The sequence below is a fragment of the Serinus canaria genome, chromosome 10 (genome assembly GCF_022539315.1).
Source record: "Serinus canaria isolate serCan28SL12 chromosome 10, serCan2020, whole genome shotgun sequence".
Classification (NCBI taxonomy): Eukaryota; Metazoa; Chordata; class Aves; order Passeriformes; family Fringillidae; genus Serinus; species Serinus canaria.
This window is the reverse complement of record NC_066324.1, coordinates 17,341,256-17,361,996: the sequence shown is the minus strand read 5'-3', so window position 1 is coordinate 17,361,996 and position 20,741 is coordinate 17,341,256. Positions and strand designations below refer to the sequence as shown.

Genomic DNA, 20,741 nt, shown 5'->3' with positions numbered 1-20,741 from the left:
CTTCATGCTGGAGAGCTCTGCTCAGCCATGGCAGCTGAAAGACACTCCCAGAGTCAAAAAGATGTTTCTTGGAGTAGCTCCATGCTTTATTCACCCTGACAAGGCACTCTCCCTGCTGGTGGCTGCTGTGATGTGGAGTGTCTGGGCTGCATCTCCCTTGCAGACTCTGCCTGAGCACACAAGAGCAGCAGTGCTGGGGCACAACCTCGGCACCAGCCCTGGCTGAGGAAGAGGGGAGGTGGAGCTCCCACTCCAGAAATGTGCTGGATGCACAGGTGCAGTGCCCACTCCTTTGGGTTTGAGCTACAGGCTGAAACCACTCTGAATTAATTATTTTAGGGGCAGAGAAAGCACTCGAGGAACTGGGACTAACTTGGAATTGCTGTAACACTGGGAAAACAGCAAGCAGGGGAGCACTGGGGTAGATGGAAGACTGTGAATTACAGAGGGATTTCCATGGCCACGGCCACCTGAGTCCATCCTTGGAGCCATAAATTTCCATTTCAGCTGTCAGAGAAACCTTAAGGAGGGGGGAGAATCCCTTGGCACACAGCAGGACCCCTGTGCTGTGCTGGAGAAATGAGAGGATATTGTGACATTTAACAGGTGCCAAAGAAACCCGTGCTTTCCTGTGCCTTCCTCCTGCCAAGGCAGCAAGTGTAACAAACCCTCCTATCCCAGAAAGGTAACTCTTAAGGGACTGATCTTGACAGCACTTCCATCTCTAGACCTTCCTGATAAATTTGAGCCCTTCTTCCACACATCACCTGCTTAAATATAGATCAGATCAGCAGAGAATGAAATTAATCTTGTTCAAAGGCAATTCTGATGGTCACTGGTAGAAAAACATCCTGCCACAACTTGGTCCAGATGACATCCAGAGTATTTTTCCAGTGCCTGGTGGCACAACAGAGCTTGTTGTAAGCTGTCAGTGAGCTTTGTGCAGGCTGGGCCTGGCCAAAACAGAAGCCTGAATAAGAAAACATTCTCCCCTGATTTATGGGCTGTGGGGACTGACACAGTGACCACATTTTAATTGCCAAGCTTGGCTTTGTTCAGGAGCTTCACCCACTGGATCTGATCTACTGGATGTCTTCAGCTGCATGTGGAATATGGAGGAAGCAGTTAGAGTGAACAATTCCCAAACAGGCTGCCTTCCTTGAAGACTCAGTCATCCAGTCTCTCTTGCCCTCAGCCAGGAGAGCCTTCCTGATGTAAAACTATGTTTGAATTCTCCTGCAATCCCACGTGGCACTTCTTAAGAGACATTGTCCTTGGTTTTCCTAGAGAGACTCCTCTTTTCTAACATCTGGAAAGGATCCACCCCAGCCCTGAGATGCTGCAACCTGTCAAGCTCATTCACACCAGCCAAGCAAAATACATATTAAAAAATATCTTTCCAGGATGCCTCTGGTTAAAAACTGACCATGGGACTGGATGCTCCTACAGACAGGGGGATCATCCTAAGTATGAGGAGAAAGATCAGGGGACAAATGCCCATGGTTAGAATTACAGCAGCTTAAGCAGACTTGCCCAGTCAGAAGCAGGAATGAAATGCAATTTATGGATGTGAGCCCAAGGAGTTTGAGAGTCCAGCTTTCCTCTCTGATGTGTCTCACACAGGAGTGTGACACAGTGACTGCAATCATTTCGTGTGGGAGGAAGACAATCTTCCCTGAAGCCTTGTGGCTAGAGCAGAGTGTTTTCATTTCATTTGAGCAGTAAGTGCCAGCCCCTTTGGAAAACACTTCTCCCAGGGCCAGGTGATGGGGCACACCTGAGCATGTCTGATCTGTCCCCTTAGATGTGCACACTCCAGGGTGTCAACTCATGTAACTTCCCTGAGGAGACTGAGAAGGCCCTACAGCATCTCCCCATGGCCAGAGGAGCACCTGAGAGAGAACATCAGCTCCTCCATTTCCAACTGCTTTTGCTGTCCCCCTGCATCAGCCTCAGCCTGAGTTTTCCACCTGGCACCAGTGCCCTGGTGAGCTGCAGCCTGGCCACAAGACCAACAGGTGATGCCAGTGGAGAACATCCAAGCCCAGAGCTGAGCTGCAGCCCCAGGACACAGCAGAAGGCAGCAGCCATGGCTGTGACAGTCTTGATTTCCCCAACAGTCCCTTGGAAATTCATTTACATCTTTATATTTTCCCTGCAAAGGTCACACAAGCTGTATCTGAGGCTTTGCCAGCTGTTGCCACTTGATTTAATCAAAGCCAATACTATAAAATGGGTTTCCATTGATAAAGAAACACTCAAAACCAAGAGAACTTGACTGCTCTGCTGTGGGAGGCCTCAGTATCAGGCAGGTGCTGTTCAAACTTCTGCAATTCTGATCTCAGTTTTCCATTTGAGATTCTGCTGTGTCTAACTTCAATTTGTCTGGAAAGGATTGTGTTCCTCATCCCTTTTATCTCCTCTTCCCTCCCATGCTTCTATCCACAGAGCTATTAATGTGACTACACAATCCCAACTCTGCTGTGGAGTATCTGGGTGATCCCAAGGTCCAGCTATGCAAAACTGGGATATCTGCAGATATTTAGGTACTTGGGAATCTGCAAACCAGTCTGAAAACCAAAAAAAGCCAAACTGACTGGCTAGTCCCACTGACTTGTGGAAGTTTCCACACCACATTTAGTATGTTCAGCTTTCATAGAATATCCAGCTTTCCAAGCCTGGATCCCTTCCAGCTTGATTTCCTTTCCTTTTCAGGTATATTAAAGGCTCTGTGATGCTGCCCATGGAACTATTCTATTCCAACTGTCAGTAATTTACACCCATTTGATTGACCAAATTTTTGACCACATTTGACAGAGGCAGAGCTCTCAAATGCTGCAGTTTTGGCTGAGGAGGGCTCAGCTCCCACTGCCCTGTGAGGTTTCAGTCCATGGGCAGCCCAGTAGCACCAAACCAGCAGAACTGGTAGGAGAGTGGGAGGGTGCTGTGCTCTGTGTGTCCCACGGAGAAGGTGAGAAATGAGATGTTCCTGGGATGTCCAAACAGAGGGAGGGAGCCAGGGCAGGTAAGGGGCGGGGGCGTGCAGGGGACGTGGGACGCAAGTCCGTAGGAATCCGGCTTCACTGGTTCTGCTGTGCAGGGAGCCAGCTCCTCCTAAACATAATCTGACCTTCCCTTCATGGGCAGGAGTCCTCCTCACCCCTGAGAAGTTTTCTTTTATAGGAAAGATGGACAGGGACCTTAGACAAGGGATTGGAGTGACAGGACAAGGGGAAATTGCTTCCTGCTGCCAGAACACAGGGTTAGGTGGGATACTGGGGACAATGTGAGGCTGGTGAGGCTCTGGCACAGGTTTCCCAGAGAAGCTGTGGCTGCTCCATGCCTGAAAATGTTCCAGGCCAGGATGGACAGGGCTTGGAGCAATCTGGGATGGTGGAAGGCGTCCCTGCCCATGGCAGGGAGGGTGGGATTAGATCTTTGAAGGTTCCTTCCAACTCAAACCACCTGGTGATTCTATGATGGAAGAAGATTCTCTCAGCCCTGGACCTTGCACTGTGCCCACCCTAGGAGGGAAGGACACCCAAGGCCACCCCAGGGCAGGGCCCTGCCACCACTCACCAGCTGAATGGCAATCATTAACACCGTCTTCAGAGTGAAGGTCCTGTCACAGAGGTCAAACAGATCTTCCAAGCTGGGACCAAGCAGCTCCAACACCATGGCATTGTACTTTCCACAGGGTCCAAAGTAATACACCTGGGGGAGCCCCTCAGCTGGAAGAATGGGAAAAGAACAGGAATCAGGCAATGGGACAAAGTTAATTCCCCTCCCCCTGCGTGCACACCTTTTGTTAGGCAGTTTTATTGTCACTTCTTGAGTGTTCTATCTGATGCTGCCCAGCAGGGAAATAAATCCCAGCACAAACTGGGACTGAATCAAAGGCCAAACCTGAGCAGTGCAGGCTCTGCTCAGCTGCACCCCTGCACAGACAAATGGGATTTCAAAGCAATTAACAAATCCACCTAAAAGCATCGAGCTTTGGCAGCTTAAAGGCTTGGATTTAGGGAACAAGACATGGAGTTCCCTGTGTTCCACTAAAAACCAGGCAGAGAACAGCCCCAGATGTGGGCTGGCACTTGCTAGAGCAGTTAGGAAGATGACAGTCCTTGGAGAAAACGAAGCATGGCCAAAAAAGGATTCCTTTGTCACCAAAATAGCACCCAGCCCTTGTTTCACAGCAGAACCTTACACCAAGTTTACACTCAGTAAAAGGAAAAAACCCTTTCCCTATAAAATAGGGAAAAGTTTTAAATTTTGACCAATCACCACACAAAAATAGGTGATCGTGGTCATTAGCATACGTGCACACAACCCAGCTATCAACATTGAACTGGTAGGAGCCAAAGCCCATCTTCCCACCCAACAGACTGCTCTATGGGAGTACAGTGTTGATACTCAGCTGGCAGGGGATTTTTGGGTGGATCAGCTTTCTGAAAGGCATCAGAAGGAGAGGGAAAAAAAACAGCCTTGATGTTGGAAGACTCAGAGAGCTGCACAGCACTCCTGGAATTACCTTTGAGTCAAAAAGGAAACCACAGCAGCCCATACAGGAGGAATTTAGCACAGGCTCAACTGCTCATTTTGCTAATCAGCACCTGCACCAGCCCTTGGCATCCCAGCGTCAGCACCAAGCTGGGGAGCATGTTTAAAGATCTATGTATTTCCAGTCTACAACACAGAAGCAGCTCCAAAACACAACAGAAAGGTTTTGCTTTGAAATACAGAGCTTTGTCTTATGTCAAAACAAAATATTTGCTTGAATTCCCAAAGATATGGAGTCCTGCTATTCAATGTAAAGGCTGAGCACGGGGAGCACTGCTATGTTTTTTCCCACAGAGATCCACAAATTATAGTGCACAGGACCTGAAAGCACTGTGATTACTGATTTTATGGCATGTTTTAAACAAGTGCAGGCATGCACCTGGATTTGCATAAGTGATCAATCTTAGATATAGCAAAATACTTGACTAATTAAGTGCAGAGTTTGGTGTCGGCTCTGTGAGATGCTCAGTGAAACATTCCAGGCTGGACAGAATGTCAGCAGCACAACCAGGGAATGTCCTACTCCAGATTTAGGGAAGCCCTGCTAATCCACCCAATGGCACTCAGAACTCTGCAAGCTGCCAACAACATAACAAAGCAGCACTGAGATCACCAAACTGTAAATATCACAGAACCTGTGCTCCCAAGCCCTGCTCCAGAAGAACAGAATGCAGTTTGACAAAGATTACCTGAGCAGGGTTTTAATCTCATTAATTCACATGCTCAGGGAATCTGTCATCAGGATGCATTGATGGGATATTACAGAGCACTGCAGGAATTCCCTGCCTAACCAGTGTTTTGTGTCCCATGTAAAACACTGACCCAACCTGGGTTTGGGAGGCTGCTGCTCCTAACAGAGCTCCTGCTTTTTTGGCAGTCACAGCCATTAAATCCTCTAGGAACACAGGATGGTTTGATGCAGAAGCAATTCAGAAAGCCAAACAATGATGGGATATGATCCAGGCAGCTCCAAGATGCTTTCAAATATCCCCAAATCAACACAAATGGAAATTTAATGTCATCAGCCTAGTGCTGAAGGCTGGAATAATTGCAACAGCTCTTGAAGTGACTCATGGTGAGCCACTGGGTTTTCAGTAAAGTCTGATGGACTTACCTACAAAGTCACCTCTAACACCAAGATAAGCATCTCTATTTTTCAGAGAATAATAGAATAATAATAGAGAATATAAGAGTAAGAGAATATTTTATGCAAAGTTTAAACCTGAGCCCACTATAGATTCTAGATACAGACAGACAATAAGTACCACAATTTCCACAAGTCTCAAACAGTGGAACTGAGGAAAGAATTAGGGTTAGGACTCTGCTAACTAAGGTATGCAGGAGAAGGAAATTGCAGAAAGGCTCTTAAAGAAGGTGAAGGATCCTGTTTGCAGATCAGGGGAAGATGAGAACATTTAATTTACAGCCTCACTTGGTAAGGGGAAAGCATAGCAATTAAAATGAATTTCCTACTGGGCATAAGACCCAGAAAGACAGATTGCAGCAAGACCCAAAAGGTGGGGATTTCATGTGGGGAAGGAAGCAACACCACTTAGTGCACTCTGGGATCCCCATTCCTTCAGCCATACCTACTCAGGGCTTACAGCCCAGAGCTTGGAGCACCCTCTTTGTCTTAAACCTTCAGGAAAACTCTGCTTTCTGTGAGAGCTCTGGCAAAGAGAGGCCTTAGAGAAGAACATAAACAAAGCATCCTAAATGTCAGAATCCAGGGGACATCATTGGCTTCAGGTGTATTTTTAGGGTTCGATTTTTCCCTGAGGGTTTTCTCTGCCTGCCAGCTCTGCAGTCAAGGACTTCCCTCTTGCCTTTGCCAGGATAAAGCTGCTGTAACATCTCTCTGAATTCCAGAGCCAGGCTGCACTGCTGTGTCCTGGATCCAAAGGAGCATCGCTGATGAGTCCTGTGGAGCTCCCAGCCCACACCAAGGATCCTCAGCTCCACACTAGTTAAGGAAATAAAGTTTGGGAGGGACTCAGCAAACACATGCTCAGCTGACTCAAGCTCAACTCAACAGTCACCATCTTTTTGGGAAGAGGGAAAGCTCGAAAGATTAACTTGATGTACACATTAAAGAGTGTGTTGGCAGATAAAACTGGATGAAACTTGAGATACAGGCAGCTTCAGAGCCATTCTGAACAGTGAAAAGGGTCAGCCTAAGAAAATCTGCATAAAATTTGATTTTTGCCACAGTCCATCTGCATAATTTATGACGTAGCTTGGCTCTATTTCAGCAGAAAGCATTGTGTCCTGGTGCTGAGTCCATTGTCACAGTGAACCACAGGAACTCCATAAATATCACCAGCAGATCTGTAAATACTTAAGAAGGATGTTGCCAACTAAAGAGATTGATGGAGGAAAAAGGACTTTTTTTGCCTGGGCAGTTGGAGTTGAGGTTTTTAATGGAAAGTAATCACACTGGGAGAGGACTGGAAAGGTCACACAAAGCCATGGTGTCATGCTGCAGGTGAGCAGCTCTGAATTCAGGGACTGAGGGATGAAAAGCCACCAGCAGAGCAGAGTCTCATACTGAGGATTCAAAGGTACAACTCAACACTTGAAGTACAAACCAGGATCTGTTTAATGCAATTAATGCATGAAATCACATCAGAACTAAGAATTTCTCCATGGTATCAAACAAGAGCAATGCACTAAGGGAAGAGAATACAGGCATGATGTGTGCAGGTTCTCCTTTGGAGGAAAACCAGTTTATTACAGCAGAGACTGCTGCAAGCAGAAATCAACTCAATTTGCTTAACGGCTTTGGTCTCGCTGCTGAGTGATTTGGCTCAGCTACATGGAAAAGGGCCCACTCCACCCTCACTCTCACAGGAAGTTTATCACCCCAATAAACACAGACTGATTGCTGCACCGGAATCCACAGGCAAATTCTGCTATTTCAGCAGAGTGATGTCTTGGAAGAAATTCAAGCTGAGCACAGCGAAAACCTAGCAAAGCATTTTGTAGATTAAAGCATCACTGCTGGAATGAGAGCAAATGCAGACATCAAAGCCAAAAACTCAAGACTTTGATTCCCCCACACTCCTGAGACTGGCCTTGGCTTTCTGGGGATGTTAAACTCTCACTGCTCCTGGGCTGCCACCAAAAGGGACTTTCCCATCCTTCCCCATGCTCTGTGGCTGAGCAATATGTTGGATCAACCCAAAAAACACTTGGCTTGAGCTTGAACCCAAGAATGGGAACAGTAACAAAGAGCAGGACTGTTGCTCTTCCAGACAGCTTCATCTGAGCTGGATTAACACCTGGAGCAACACCTTTCAGGAACTTCCACCACAAGATCAAGTGCCCTGGATGATTTGAGTAATGTTATCTTGCTGCCATGTCTTTTACAGCATGACTAATGGCCACAAAACTCCTCAGACATCCAACATACTCCAAAAACCCACACTGGTTCAGGCACACAGACATTCCAAAGCCTTTTCCAGGACTGGTTATGAAATAAGATGGGCAGAGATGCCAATCTAAGGTTATGCCCGGGGGAAATCAGAGTTTGGAGCACCTGCCCTGCATGGAGGGCACAGGAAGCAGAACCCACCTGCTCCAGAAGAGCCTGAGGCTTTGTGTGAGCATCACGAGAGGCTATGAATAAACTTCATCAACAGCAAGTAAAATACACCCAAGGAGGAAGGAAGGAGCGAGTGCAGGAAGCTACACATGGCATCTACATCAAGGGAAGGACAAGTGCCACATCCCCATAGAGCCAATACCAGGAAACATCCAGAGCTTGTGATCAATACCAGCAGTTTCTGAACCACCCATGGTTTCTGCTTCCATGGGGAGTTGTTTCCTCTGCCCTTCAATGAGGTGTAGCCAAATAGAGAAGCTGATGTCTTCAAGTTCAAGAATTAAAGAAGAATTCAGACCCTCTCATCATGCAGGTTTTGATACTGAGCTCTATTGCAGAGGGGAGACACTCCTGAAGAGCCCCAAATTCCACACCCAGAGAGGGGAGGAATCCAAGGCCAGCAAAAAGCTGATGCTTGATGCAAACCCACGCTCTGTGTGGGCAGCAAGAACTCCTTCTCACTGAAAGAGATGCAGACACACAGCAGAAGCATCAGTGCACAGAAAGTTCTGTGTGGTTTTAAAGAGGCTCTGATGAATGGGCTGCAGATTGTCACAAAATTCTCATTCAGAGCAGAAAGTTTATTTTTACAAATCACAGAACACAAAATTACACGATGAACACCATAAATAGCAACTGTGAGAGGGCTGAATATCTATAGCTAAAATTAAACATGTTCCAAACAAATTAAACAAATTGCTTTAGAGTAGTCAACCCATTTAAGCTGATTACACTAATGAGGATCTACCCTACTCTTAATTTTCAAATTGGAATAAAATCCTGGCTGAAAGAGAAGATTTGGGATCAACATTGACTGGGCCAGGATCTCAGCTTTTAATGTCTTCAAACATGTCCCAAGTAAATCTACCTGAGCACATTAGTTAACAGGTCAATTCTGTGAGCTGCAGGTAAAAAGACTCATCCTGTCCTTCAGATTTTGGAATAGTCTGCTTCAAAAATAGAAAGATGGGAGAAGAGTTGAGATTGGGCTTGTTACTGGGAATAACCTGGTCTTAAGGGTCTTTAATATATTTGATTGGATGCCTTTCAGAGATATCTTCCTTCAAAGTACAGCTGCAAAAGCTTTCTAACACAGTCCTCCACCTTCAATCTTCCCTGGAGTAGCTTAGGGAAGGACAGAGATTTTGGGTGATTGAGTGTTTTCTCTTGTTTGAGAAACAGCAGTTGAGATGAGAAGGAAAACAAGCAGAAAATGCAATTTGTGACTCCAGCACCAGCTCACCTGCAGGTGGAAAAAGAGGTGGTGGAAAAGGTCTGCCACAATCTCACCAACCACTCCTAGACTTCACAAACCTTGAACTGGTATAAGATTAGGGGAAGAACATAAAAACAGGAATCTGATCCAACAACCACACACAGAGAAACATCCACATGGAGAAGAGGGGTTGGAGGAGCTGGAGGACAGCCAGCACTGTGGCAGCTCCACTGGTGATCCACAGAGAGCACCACCATGCTGTGAGTGCTTCCAGCCTGGAACGTTCCTGAATGTTTCCTTGCTCTCTTGAGCTCTGAGACTGTGGTTTGAGAGCCCAAAATTTACCTTTAGTTCTTTCTCGCTCACCTGAACAAGGTGAAGAGCAGCCAGACCAGCAGTCCAGACTCCTCACACATCTCCTGTCCCTGAAAATCCTCCTGCCGTTTGTTCCAGCTGCTGCCAGACACTCAGCTCTGCTGCCAGCTTCTCACAGTGTCTTTTCCCTGCCTTGTCTGGGCAATAAATCACTTCTCCTAGCAATGCTGAATTCTGCTCCACTGCCTAGCAGGAATTTCTGCAGCAGGACCTTCTGCCTTAGCCCATCAGTGGGTGAGGAGGAGGAGAGGCAGAGCAAGGCCTTACTCCTGGCCTTGGACATGGAAAAGACACAGCTCAAACACTCTCTGAACTCGAGAGGAAATAACTCAAAGGAGAACAACAGAAGCTGGAAGGGACCTCACATCTCCACAGGCAGGGACACCTTCCAGTAGACCAAGACCCACCCAACCTAGCCTGGAACACCTCCAGGGATGGGAAAGCCAGAGGAAGGTATTGGATCAACACCTTCTTCCTGATGATGGCAGAGAGAGCTGAGCTTTCCATGGGAAGAGACAACACCAAGCACAGGGTAATGCAACAGCTGTGTATGAGCTGGGAGGAGACAGAGCTACTGTCACCTCCAGGGAGTTCCATGTGGACTGCAAGACTCCAGCCTCACTCCAGCTTACCTCAGGATATGCAGGATGTATTTAATCCCTGCTGTGTTTTGTTTCATTTTGGTAGTATTTGAATCTACAGAAAGAAAAGGTAGGGAAAAAGGAACAGGAGAAAAACAGACTGGGGAAGGACAGAAGGAAGAACATATTTGTTCCTGATGCTGGTTAAAATCCAAACAATTTGATTTTTACTTCAACTGCAGAAAAACAAATCTCAGGAGTGTTGTGTTATTAGAACAGGGTGGCATTTAATCTTCCTTGAGTGGTACAAACTGGTTTCCTGACATCATGGTTTCTCTCAATTAAACAACTTCACATCCACAAAGCAAGAAGCACTTGAAGAGAGGGTACCAAGAAGACATTCATAAAGATAAAAAATGGTTGGGAGAAGAATCAACCCTATCTGGAAAGGTCAAATGCAGGAAAACTTTCAAAATCTGGGAAATTTACCCAGAAACACCCATTCACAGGCAGTTTCTTAGCTCTAACAACTAAATTAGTCAAGTGAAATTGTTTCTCTTCTTGACAAACACAGAAGAATAAAGCACAGCACAATAGATTGCATTTTTCTCAAGTTTCAAAAGACTGAATTCACATTTCTAGGGCTTGGGGGGAATGACTGCACTCAAATCTCCACGTTACTGTTGGATTTTATATCCAACACAACGTCTTGCTCCAGTGATGATGGCAGCTGGCACATAGAACAACACTTTAAAAGAAGGATAAAACCAGTAAATAATTTTAGAAGAGTTATTTTAAACCACTCAAAAAAAGTTCTAGTTTAAGTTCTATCCTTATTACCTTTCCCCACACACCTGCAATACAAGCCCAAGGATGAAAGAAAACCACTGGAACTGCCCAGGGCAGTGGTGGAGCCACTCAATAACATTCCTGGAGGGATTTAAGAGCCACGTGGATGTGACACTAGGCACAGGGGTTCACGATGGCCTGGTCAGCACTGGGGTATGGTTGGACTGGATGGTTTGAGAAGGATTCTTTTCCAACCTAAACAATTCTGTGACTCTGCTCCACTGCAGGTCACGTACCTGTGTGAGCTCTGCCAGAGCACATCTGTGTGGCCAACTGGGTTCTGCTGTTTGAGAACACCCACAAAAACTCAACCAAAAAGAGAGAAAGAAACCAACAAAGAAACAAATTCCCTCCCTCCCCTCCAAAAAAAAAAAAAAAAATCCAAGGAGAAATTGGAAGTTGCTCCTGATCAGTTTTTGTTTGCTGTGCAATTGCTCAGCCCTACCTGCTGAGAGGGAGGTGAGATGAAATCATGGGGTCCCTTGGTAATTTTCTTTTCTTTTGAGAAGAAGTTCATAGAATCATGGAATACCCTGTGCTGGAAGGGACTTACAAGGACCAACAAGTTCAGCTTCTGTCCCTGCACAGACACCCCAACAATCCCACCCTGTGCCTGAGAGCATTTTCCAAACTCTCCTGAGCTGTGGCAGCCCTGGGGCTGTGACCATTCCCTGGGGAGCCTGGGCAGTGCCCCAGCACCCCTCTGGGGGAAGAACCTTTCCCCAAAATCCAACCTAATACAGCTCCAGGTATTCCCTCAGGTGGTGTTCCTGGTGACAGGGAGCAGAGGTCAGAACTGCCCCTCAGCAACACATTATGCACATGAAGTGATGTGTGTTAATGACATTACAGGTATAATCTAAATTTGTCCTGGATCCAGCAGCATTTTTACCTGGGATGGCAGATCAGGGGTCAGCTCCAGCTGGATAAAGCTCTCTGTGGTACTGGACACTTACCTTGGGTGCTCAGGAGGAAGATGATGCTCAGCCTTGCTCAGGCAGCTGAAGGCCAGATTCCCACCAGACTGTGGTGGGACAATCTGGTGCCATTTGTGGCAGCACAGCTCTGTGTCACCCCAGAGCTGTGCTGGGATCTTCCTGCAAAGCTGTGGGTCCAACTCAGGCCCCCAGAACTCCCACTGGGAGGGTGGATTTCTGCAGGTTTGTCCCTGCAGCAGCACCCAAGTAGAAAGTGATGGATAAGAATCAAATCATGTAAACTCTCCACAACAAAGCAAGAGATTGGCCTCCATCAGTCCCATCACTGCTGGAGGATTGGAGGGAAAAAGGGATTTTTCACATGAGTAGGAAAGTGTTACCCACACGGTCCTTCCAGCCTGAGGGAAAACCTCCCACTCCCTCTAATGGCAGGAGAACCTGCTGCCAACAGAAGTTCAGAGGCACTAAATCAGCTCCTACCTCCAGATACCATCTCTGTTTCACCTTAAGAGAGTCAAGTAACAGCGGGTAGGAACTTTCAGACAGAAAAATTATTACAAAACTTCAGAATTCCAGCCTGACCCATCACACTGAGGCAGAGCCTGTAGCTTATCTTTTAGTGATGAGAGGAGGTTTTTCAATAGCAGGCAGGGCACAGCTCCAAAACACAAATTCCAAACCCATTGGAGAGCCTGTCTGGGAGGTGGGCAGCCTTCCACAACAGGACTTCCCTGGCACAGCTCAGTGTTTCACCTTAGAAACCTCCAGTGTGTGCAGCATGCCTCTGCTGCACTGGAAGGGATCCCACTCAATCCAGCACCCACCTTCCAAAGGGGAAAGAGCTTTGGATCAAGGCAGTGCTCAACATCTGACACAGCAGCCTCCCTCAAAACTGATTTTATAGCTTTACAACTCAATTTCTAAGCGCAGCATCCCCTTGGCTTGAAGAATGTTCACAGAAGGGACAGAAAAGTGGAACAAGCAGAACAGCCAACCAGCTCCTACTCCTTATTAATTATCCTGGCCCTCATTGCCAAACTGGGTTTTTCATTCCATGTAAATATACATTCCAAAGTTTATCTTCAAGCATCACCTATCATGTGGACTCCCCATCCCTGGAAGTTTTCAAATCCAGGTTGGACAGGGCTTGGAGCAGCCTGGGCTGGTGCAAGGTGTCTCTGCCCATGGTAGGGAATGGAGTGAGAGGAGCATTAAGGTCCCTCCCAGCCCAACCCAGTCTGTGGTTCTGTGGTCTTCACCTCCCCACTCTGATGGCTGAGGAACTCCAGTTCCCAAGCACAGCCTGGGCTGACAGCCAGCAAGGCATAGTTCAGCTCAGGGTCTGCTAGAAGGTACCAGAAGCAGCCCAGAGACCTTAATGATGAAATGTCTGTCCCTCTCCTCGAGTCCTGCTGGATCCTCAGAGCAAAGCACATCCCACAGCCCAGAGCCTGCTCTCATTGCTGACCATGAGGAGAACCCAGTGAGGCATCTGGGATGACCTGGATGAGTCCAGCCGCTCCAGTTTTATGGCCATGTCAGGCTTCAAGGAAAAGTGTCTCCAGGAAAGGCATTTTCCAGCTTCCCAGCATGCTGCTGCTCCCCTTCAGTTGCTGGGGTTTAATTTGGAGCTGAGTTGCTGGTGTTTGATTTGTGATTACTGCCCCAAATACCGGAAGAGCAGGAGATGCACGAGGACTTTTCAGAACATAAAAAGGAAACTGCCCTAATCTCATATTCAAATATTAATGGCCTTGCTTTAAAAGCATCTGGTAACTTCCAATTGACAAAACCTAAATTTAGCCCAAGGAAGTCAAAACTTCTGATGCTGAGATGCTGAAATGTGCACATTCAGGAAGCCCTTCCTAACAAGGGAATGGCCACATGAAAGAAAAGCTATGTATTTTTAAACAGTGAAACACAATTCTCTGGAGATCAACAGCAAGCCAGCCCTGAAAGCAGCACGGTCTAACTGAGCACTTTACAGTAATCCACTACATTTCATTCTGCAATTCAAAAGCTTGGAAGGCCAGGATCCCTCAGGTTCAAGCTCCTTGAACTACTCTGACTTTACAATGAAGCTGCTGATCACCATTCCTTAATATGCAGCTCAGCGTTAGGGTCTCCAATTTTTGCCTAAGAAAAACATCTTCAGTAGAACGAAACTGTATCTCCACTGCTGAATATCTCCCACCTCTGGCCAAGGGCACACTTCTGTGCAGGATTTGAGAATGGAGATGTCTTTCCTCGCTGGTAGAAAATGAACCCAACATCTTAAAACCTTCAGGTCTATTGCAGGCATCTGAGGTAGGGAATGAGTGACATGAGATGCGCCCCAAAGCTGTTTCCTTGTAAAGAGATGTCAGTTTTGTATCACCTTGCACAGATGAGTCACTTATTAAACACTCACAGTCACTGAACACTGCCAATATAAAATATTTCCAGTATTTCAAAGGAGGATGCTGCAGTGCTCATCCAGAGAGTTGCAGTGTGACAGGTATGAACAAACCCATACAATAAGTAAGACACAAAATACCTCAGGTGACAGCCATGTGCTGCTCCACACAAGTCCAAACTGACTTTGGGGTGCAAAGGGCAATCCTTGGAAGTGTCCAGGTTGGACAGAGTTCTGAGCAAGCTGGTCTAGTGAAAGGTGTGCCCATATGGCCACAAGATGAGCTTTAATCTCCCTTCCAATCCAAACCACTCTATGATTTTATGATCATGCACACCCAGCAGCTCCATCTCCCCCAAACCAGCCCCCTGCTGATGGGTGACCTGGCTCAGCTCCTGGCCACAGAAACGTTTCCATCCAGGTGGCAAATATCAGTGGGAATTCTGAAGATTACAGTGACCGTAACCACTGTTAATGGGCATGTTCACACTTCTTAATTAAACAAGGGTGGGGACCACTTGCACTAACCCTCACATGGCCTGGAGTCACTCCTGCTCCCTTGGGGAAGAGAGTTGTGCCCAACGACCTCCCCATAAAACTGTGGTGTTGGCAGCTCCACCAGGGAGACTTGTTTACATCCACCCCAAAACGAGTTTACCAAAATGACCCATAATTGCCATGTGAATGACAGCATTGTGCAACTGGCATGGAAAGAATTTCTTCATGAAGCACATGGATACATACAAAGTGTGTGTGGGTAAAGCAAGAGCAACCCAGGAAAAGGTGCTCACCACCAGCAATCCTGACTGGAGAACTCCATAGGCAGCATGGATAGCAGACAGCTCAGCCACACTGAGGAATATATATGCAAATATTGACTAGACTATGCAAAGGATTGGTTATTTATAACACCTTCATTTCCCTCAGTCCTACCTCCTGACAAGTAAACAGACTGCTTCGCTCTGGCGAGTTGTGCAACACAGAGAGATCCCAAAGTAAACACACAGACTCCATACTTCATTAGAGGTGAACTTGTTTACAGAGCAGGAATTAAAACAAAACCACAGAATCCGTCAATATTCTATATGCACTGACACAGCCCTCCCTGACTCAGAACGTTCTGCTCCTACACTGTGACTCATCCCCTGCGTGGGCTGGGGACTGCAGAGATCTCGGTTTCCTGGGATTCTCCAGCCTATCAGACTCCTCTTCTGCTCCCCACCACGCCACTCTGGAGGTTTGTGACGTCCCACATCCACTTGCCAGTGTCACCTGCCCTTGCTGGGAGTGACCACTGGCTGCAGAGCCGTGGCGCAGAGCTCGGTGCGCGGCTGCCACGTGTGTGAATGAATCACATGTGCCAAGGTGGGACTGTGAGGGGTGGGGGAAGGTGTGACTCATCTGCCAGCTGATATAAAAATAAACTACTACTGAATCAAAAATGCATGACTGCTGCACACGATGTGCACAGGCAGAAGCTGTCACTATGTGGAAGCTTGAGCATCAGCTCCACGCAGCCAGAAGAAAGCCGGAAGCACGCAGGGCTCCATTTTACCTTCCAAGGTGATGCTTTCAGGGATGGCATTCCAAATGGCCTCTACAGGGAGATGCCAGAGGTGCTTTGAAATGTGGTAACAAATCCCAGAATAGTTTGGGTTGGAAGGGACCTTGAAGTCCATCTCATTTGACCCCCACATGGGCAGGGACACCTTCCACTAGAGCAGGGTGCTCCAAGCCACGTCCAGCCTGGCCTTGCACTTCCAGGGATGGGGCAACCTGTGTCAGGGCCTCACCATCCTCACTGCCAAGAATTCATTCCCCAATCTCCCATCCATCCCTGCCCTCTGGCAGTGGGAGCCATTCCCTGTGTCCTGTCCCTCCATCCCTTTTCCCCAGTCCCTCTCCAGCTCTCCTGGAGCCCCTTCAGGCCCTGGCAGGGGCTCTGAGGTGTCCCTGGATCCTTCTCTTCTCCAGATGAACACCCCCAGCTCTCCCAGCCTGGCTCCAGAGCAGAGCGGCTCTAGCCCCTGAAACATTTCTGTGCTCTCCTCTGGACTTGTTCCAGCAGCTCCTGAAAAGATTAGATTCTTCTAATCTGGAATCAGCCTCAAAACAAAAAGACCATTCCAGTTATCCACAGGCAAACAGAGTCCACAGGACACAGCCAGTGGGATCACTGAGATCCTGGTGTGCCACCAGCAAGACCCAGCTGCTGCAGGACTCCTGCAAGCCATGGGAAAAGCAGTTGCTTTTACTCATCCCAAACCAAGCAGGAGGGTCCTGGGATGCTGCTGGCTCTGCAGGGGACAGTTCAAGCAAAGCCAAAGCTTTGTCCTTTGGTAATTGCCCAAGAAGTTGAATTATTCCAGGATCTGGGTCTGCTTGACCATGGACAAATAACTCAGTTTATTTCACAAACTCCAAAGTACAGGGGACAAATGACATGCTCAAATGATTTATCCAGTATCAGAAACATGCTGGAGACTTGAATGATCCTGACTCCAGTCAGGATGCTGGAGCAATGTGGCTTTTAGGACAAAACCCAATCATTAAACAGTTCAGTACAACACTGGCATGAGAGGACTGATGAGAGCAACTCAACTAGATTGCACAGAGATGATTAAAACTACTTCAATTACTTTGGTGAGCAAATGGATCATATCCCAGACTACCCAAAACCTAAATGAATTACATTTCCTAAAGGAAAGATGTGCTTTCCTGAGACACCCTATGGACTGACCATCAGGTCTCTGACTCCATGCCCAAGCTTTGCTGTTTTGTTTTGCTGCTCACATGAAGGTAAAGTGCTCAGACACTATTTTAGGCTGTTAGATATTTAATTCCACAATGAGAAAGAAGAAGGTAGCAGATGGTCACTGTGCAGCAGGGCCTTGCTCGACTTCTGCAGGGGGAAATGTTCGAGGAAGAATCACAAAAATCCATTTCTATGTGCAAACATTCCTCCAGTTAGAGGAAGGGAATTACAAGGGAGCTGTTGGTTTCCCTAAAACAAGGAGGCACTAAAACATCAGAGACAGCATCAAATATCCAAAGCAGCACATCAGAGACATCTGTCAGTTGGTTACTCCTGACCCAGAACTTTCTCTGAATCCACTGGATCCATCCACCAGTACTGAGCTGTTCTGAGAAGCACCAAGAGCCACACTCCTACAGTTTAGATCCCTTTGACAAACTGCTCCATCACTTAATCTAGTGTGAAGCATCTTAAGATGTCTGAGACACATGAAATCCAGTCTGCTCCTTTGCTAATCCAAGCTGACTAGGGATCCTCATCCGAGCCACGTGGCAGGCAGAGGAACTGGAGCTGCTGGGAGGGAACAGATGCAACTTTGGTGCCCTGTCAGAAAGTCTTGGAGCATGGAAGCTGATGGAGCACGTGGCAGTGCTAAGGAAGAGGCAGTTATCACATCCTCTGTTCATGTGGAAACATCTCACATGGAAGCTCATCTCAGGATTCAGCTTCTGAATTACTGGGCTATTTGCTGCTCTGTCCAACTGCACCAAGGGAAATGCAAAACTTGACTGAATAGCTTAGAAAAAGGGGAAAAAAAAAAAAGATAATTTTCACTAGTTTTTGATGATGTCAAGTGCAGCAGGTTACTGATACCCACATACATCCTTCAGGCACTGGCCACGTAGGTCGGTCCCTTCCAGCCTAAGTTTTCCTCTGACTACTACCCACATCTAAAAATGTTTATTCTGAACATCCAAGAAAGAAATCACCATTAAAACTCTTTTTATTAGGAAAAAATTCCCCATTTTGCTCCCAAAGCTGCAGGTGATGACAATTCTGACATCTCAGAGCTCACTGGGACCATCTGGCTGCACAGGCAGTTGAAGTGCCACCGAGGGGACGTGGTGGCTCCCGTGGTGTCACAACCAGGCTCCCTCTGCTCTCCCTCCTTCAGCTAACAGTGGGAGCTGCAGCCAGACACGTCATTTGGCAGGATTAATTGGCTAATTTATTGAGCAGAATGTCACATGCAAAGCTACTGTTGCTCTCTCTGAGTCATGCTCACCATGTGTTCGGACACTTCTAGGCTTGGTTTGGCAGGTGTAGGACAATTCCAAGTAACCAGACATCCCTACTGGAAGCTCAAGCCTGGCTGTTTGAGCAGCTCCAGACCAAGGATCATTACTAGCAACATCACTGAGAACAAACCCCTCTATTACCCCAGTGTTGGCACTTATTTATCTGTTTTTCCAGCCAGAACTCTTCCCAAGTGAAGTCTTCCTGCTCCTGGCAGCTTGACTCCACCAAAATCTGTTTTGCTGGGATTCCAGGTTTCATGGTGAGACCAGAATTGCAGTTCACATCCTCCACTCCAGTCTTGGCCAATTTCCAACTGTTATAGCAAAACTGCAGCACAAGAGCTTCTAAAGGCATCCAACAGCTCATCAGAGCTGGGTGTGTGACACCCGTGGGACCACAGAGAGAGAAACGCAGTCAGGGTGTTCAGGAGGCTTCTCAACAGCCCCTTGGCAAATGCTCCAAGAGTGCAGACTCAGGACTAGGAAGGAATTCCTCCCTGTGAGGGTGGGGAGGCCCTGGCACAAGGTGCCCAGAGCAGCTGTGGCTGCCCCTGGATCCCTGGAAGGATCCAAGGCCAGGTTGGATGGGGCTTGGAGCAGCCTGGGATAGTGGGAGGCGTCCCTGTCCATGATAGGGGGTGAAATGAGATGGGCTTTAAGGTCCCTTCCAACCCAAACCATTCCATGAATGCTCTGAGTGGGTAAGTATTACAGGATGGAAAGCTTAAATTCTTTAGGAACAGAGGAAAACCTAAACATACTTCATCTGACCAAAATAAAGCCACTCCTTCAACTTTGATCATTTTATAATTCTGTAATAACATCTTCAAAGCGTGGAAGGAAGCCAAGTGGTGTAGAAAAAGCAGACTGGGATTCACTCATGTGTCACAAGACATGTGGGCTGGGGTATCCCAGAAATCAGAAGCACCAACAGAACTCCAGCAGGAAGTTCAAGTTAGTATTTTGGTAATAAATTATTACCACAGTATTTCTGGATGTCCATCAGACATCCTGTGCAAGTGGAAGCTGGGTCCATTCAGGGAAAACAGGAAAAATAAAATCAGAAGTATAAAAACACTACAGTAAAGTAAGAAACTTGTCAAAACCCAAAGTCAACACATGATCAAGGCACAGAAGGAGCAGAGAAGTTGTTGCTTCACAGAGACTTCCTTGAGGATTGGAACACCCTGCACGAAGCTGTGGAAATCCTTGGCATGGGAAACAGCAGATCCTAAAAGGCTCTTCAGGCTTAAAAAACCACCATAAATTCAGGGAAGAAAAATCCAAACACTATTAGACACAACTCAAGCTCTGTATCAGGGAAATCAGAGACTTTCAGAAAAAAATGTATAAAAAAATTCCACCTTTGGCTGATCCTGCTCTGTTTTTCTCCTGTTTGCTGTAGCCCGTGATTGCACAGAGGAGCCATGGGGCTTGTGGACATTCTTATGATTAATCAAGTAAAAATGAAAACAATTTCCTAGGTTTAGACTTTAGATCACCTGCTTAAGGGGTGTTGTTCTATACACAAATAACTTTCCATCCATTGACAATTCCTATGTTTTACAAACACACTTACAGGAGTATTTCCATATCAGCAAATCCAACATTTTAGGTCCACACAATTACCCAATATCATCATTATGATCCCATTCTCACCAAATTGCTTCCAAAACTTGTGTGAGGCTAAAAGGAATTGGCCCAGATCCCTAAGTTCAAGTCAGAGTTACACAACAAATACTATGGTGGTGTTGGATTTAATAAAGAAATCCCTTTATTAAAGAAATTTATTAAAACTTTTGATAAGCTTAAGGTAGGTTTACTCACCTGCACTTCCAAGTTGTTTATAAAATCTGTATTCTAAATGAAGCTGTGGTGCCCGGGATTTAATTGGTTCCTACAACAGAAATAAATAAATTGGTTAAAATCAGTTTGACTAAAAGAAGTTCTGTCCTATACTTGAAGATTTGTGCATAATTAAAACACCTCAAATTGAAATTCTAACAACTGACTTCACCATTAAATGTCATTTAAATAAGAAAAGAACAAAAAGCAGTAAGATTTGCTCTCTGGAGGAGAAATAACATCCTGATTTAAATACAAAGCTCGTTCATTGCAGTGAAATTCAAGGATCATTCCACAGAGCTGCTGGTCCTTGAAGAACAACCCT

General features: G+C 46.6%; 1 protein-coding gene across 2 annotated transcripts in view; it reads right to left on the bottom strand.

The window, feature by feature from the left end:
* CSNK1G1 (casein kinase 1 gamma 1) overlaps positions 1-20,741 on the bottom strand; it is a 95,995-nt gene that overhangs the window by 24,908 nt on the left and 50,346 nt on the right. For both annotated transcript variants that reach the window (XM_030228376.2, XM_009089794.4), the window contains exons 5-6: positions 20,399-20,468; positions 3,580-3,731 (exon numbers count right to left, since the gene is read on the bottom strand). In XM_030228376.2, the coding sequence (XP_030084236.1) occupies positions 3,580-3,731; positions 20,399-20,468 (222 nt within the window). The remainder of the gene's footprint in view (positions 1-3,579; positions 3,732-20,398; positions 20,469-20,741) is intronic.